This window comes from Chrysochloris asiatica, unplaced genomic scaffold, assembly GCF_000296735.1.
Source record: "Chrysochloris asiatica unplaced genomic scaffold, ChrAsi1.0 scaffold00109, whole genome shotgun sequence".
Taxonomy (NCBI): Eukaryota; Metazoa; Chordata; class Mammalia; order Afrosoricida; family Chrysochloridae; genus Chrysochloris; species Chrysochloris asiatica.
The window spans coordinates 9,066,585-9,068,335 of NW_006408627.1; the positions used below are offsets into that span (position 1 = coordinate 9,066,585).

At 39.9% G+C, this 1,751-nt stretch overlaps 1 protein-coding gene across 1 annotated transcript in view; it reads left to right on the forward strand.

The window, feature by feature from the left end:
- Nucleotides 1–1,751, forward strand: part of HERC5 (HECT and RLD domain containing E3 ubiquitin protein ligase 5) — a 113,295-nt gene that overhangs the window by 75,241 nt on the left and 36,303 nt on the right. The window contains exon 17 of the mRNA XM_006867775.1: nucleotides 595–738. Coding sequence (XP_006867837.1) covers nucleotides 595–738 — 144 coding nt within the window. The remainder of the gene's footprint in view (nucleotides 1–594; nucleotides 739–1,751) is intronic.

Here is a 1,751-nt window from a genome sequence, read left to right on the forward strand (position 1 = left end):
TGTCTCTTATGCTGGTTTGCATCTTAAAGCCTAGTTTATCTGAGATTAAAGTTGCCACTCCTCCTTGTTTTTGATTGCCATTAGCTTGATATGGTTTTTTCTATCCGTTGACTTTTAGTCTTTGTGTGTAATATGTGTCTCTTGTAAACAGCATATTGAAAGATCCTGTGTTCTTATCCAGTCTGCTACTCTCTGTCTCTTGACTGGTACATTTAATCCATTTACATTCATTGTAATAATCAATAAGTATGAATTGATTATTGTCATTTTTCTGTCATAGAGATAAGGGGGAGATTAAATATGACAACATAAGTATGATAATTACTATAGTGCCTACTTGATGCCAAAATGAATGTTATCTACTACAGTCCTGGTATGTGATGCTGTAGAATAGGCACTGGAGCACCGGTCAGTTTGAACTGCAAGATTGGTAGTTGAAACTCACCAGCAGCTCCTCAAAAGTCCTATACAGGGTCACTATGAATCAGAGAAGACTTGATGGCACTTAATAACAACAACATTACAGTTACTAAATGAGATCAAACACATAGCAATAAAGAACCCTGGAAACAATAGGCTATTTACTCTCCTCAGGTTTCATTTAGTGGAGAATTTGCCTGTGACCTTGGTGGAGTCAGGAATGAATTCTTCCACTGTATATTTGAAAAGATGACCCAGCCAGAATATGGGATGTTTATGTATCCTGAAGAGGGTTCCTACATGTGGTTTCCTGTTAAGGTAAGTGTTCTTTTCTTTATGGTGTTTTGTGACAGAAAATGTTGATCGTAGAACATTAGCTCGTCTAGAATGTGCTTGTCTAAAGGGATATCATTGCTGATGTCAATCATATCTTGGATGAAAGTAGAAAATACTAGAAAGATATTTTATTGACTATGCAAAGATGTAGAAAAAATAAAGTAGGGGCTTAGCAGGCACACTTCTGAGCTCCTAAGACTTCACATGTGAATTAAACTCCACATCAGCCCAAGCCAATTCATATTAAACTGAAGTGAGTGTGTTAGTTAAGGTTTTGTGACAATGTAACTTGACCAGGATTCTCAGTGGTTTGGCAGTTAAAACAGTAATCCCCCATAGTGAGTTCTAATCTAATATAATCAACTACATGATGAGACCTGCTCTAAACAGCCAATTGAAAGGAAGTTTTCTTGAGAGTACAGCCTGGTTCCAGTATATTGGGCACTGACAAAGCTTCCTTTTTTTCCTCTTTAAACATTACAAACCTTTGTGTCAAGGGCTGCCTTCCAATAGATAACAGCAACAGAGCTGCTCTGCTACATACGAAACCCTGACCTAGAAGCAAGTAGTCTATGAATGGTTTAGCACCAGACTACCCACAAACATGCAGTGTATGATAGACAAGGGGGTGGCTGCCTTTACAGCTGAGCCCATTTTCCATGATGAGGGGCACTCTGCATTTGGCTCCAGTCCTGCTGTACAGCGCGTTTCTGCTCACGTACTGTCTTGCTTTCTGCTGAGTCTGGGTCCCGCATCTGGCTCATCATTTGACCTCCAATTCTTTGGGCTTGAACTAGGGGCTGCTCTATTGTCTGCTGCTCCTGGAAGTTGTCAGTAGCCTACCATCTTACCAGAGTTGACCGCCTGTCGTCTGTCCACCTGTCTTGGTTTATTTGGCCTACAGACTTGGGACTTGCCTACCTCTACAACTATGTGATCCATTTCTTTAGTGTAAACTTCTCTTATACACACACATATATGTGTGTATATATATA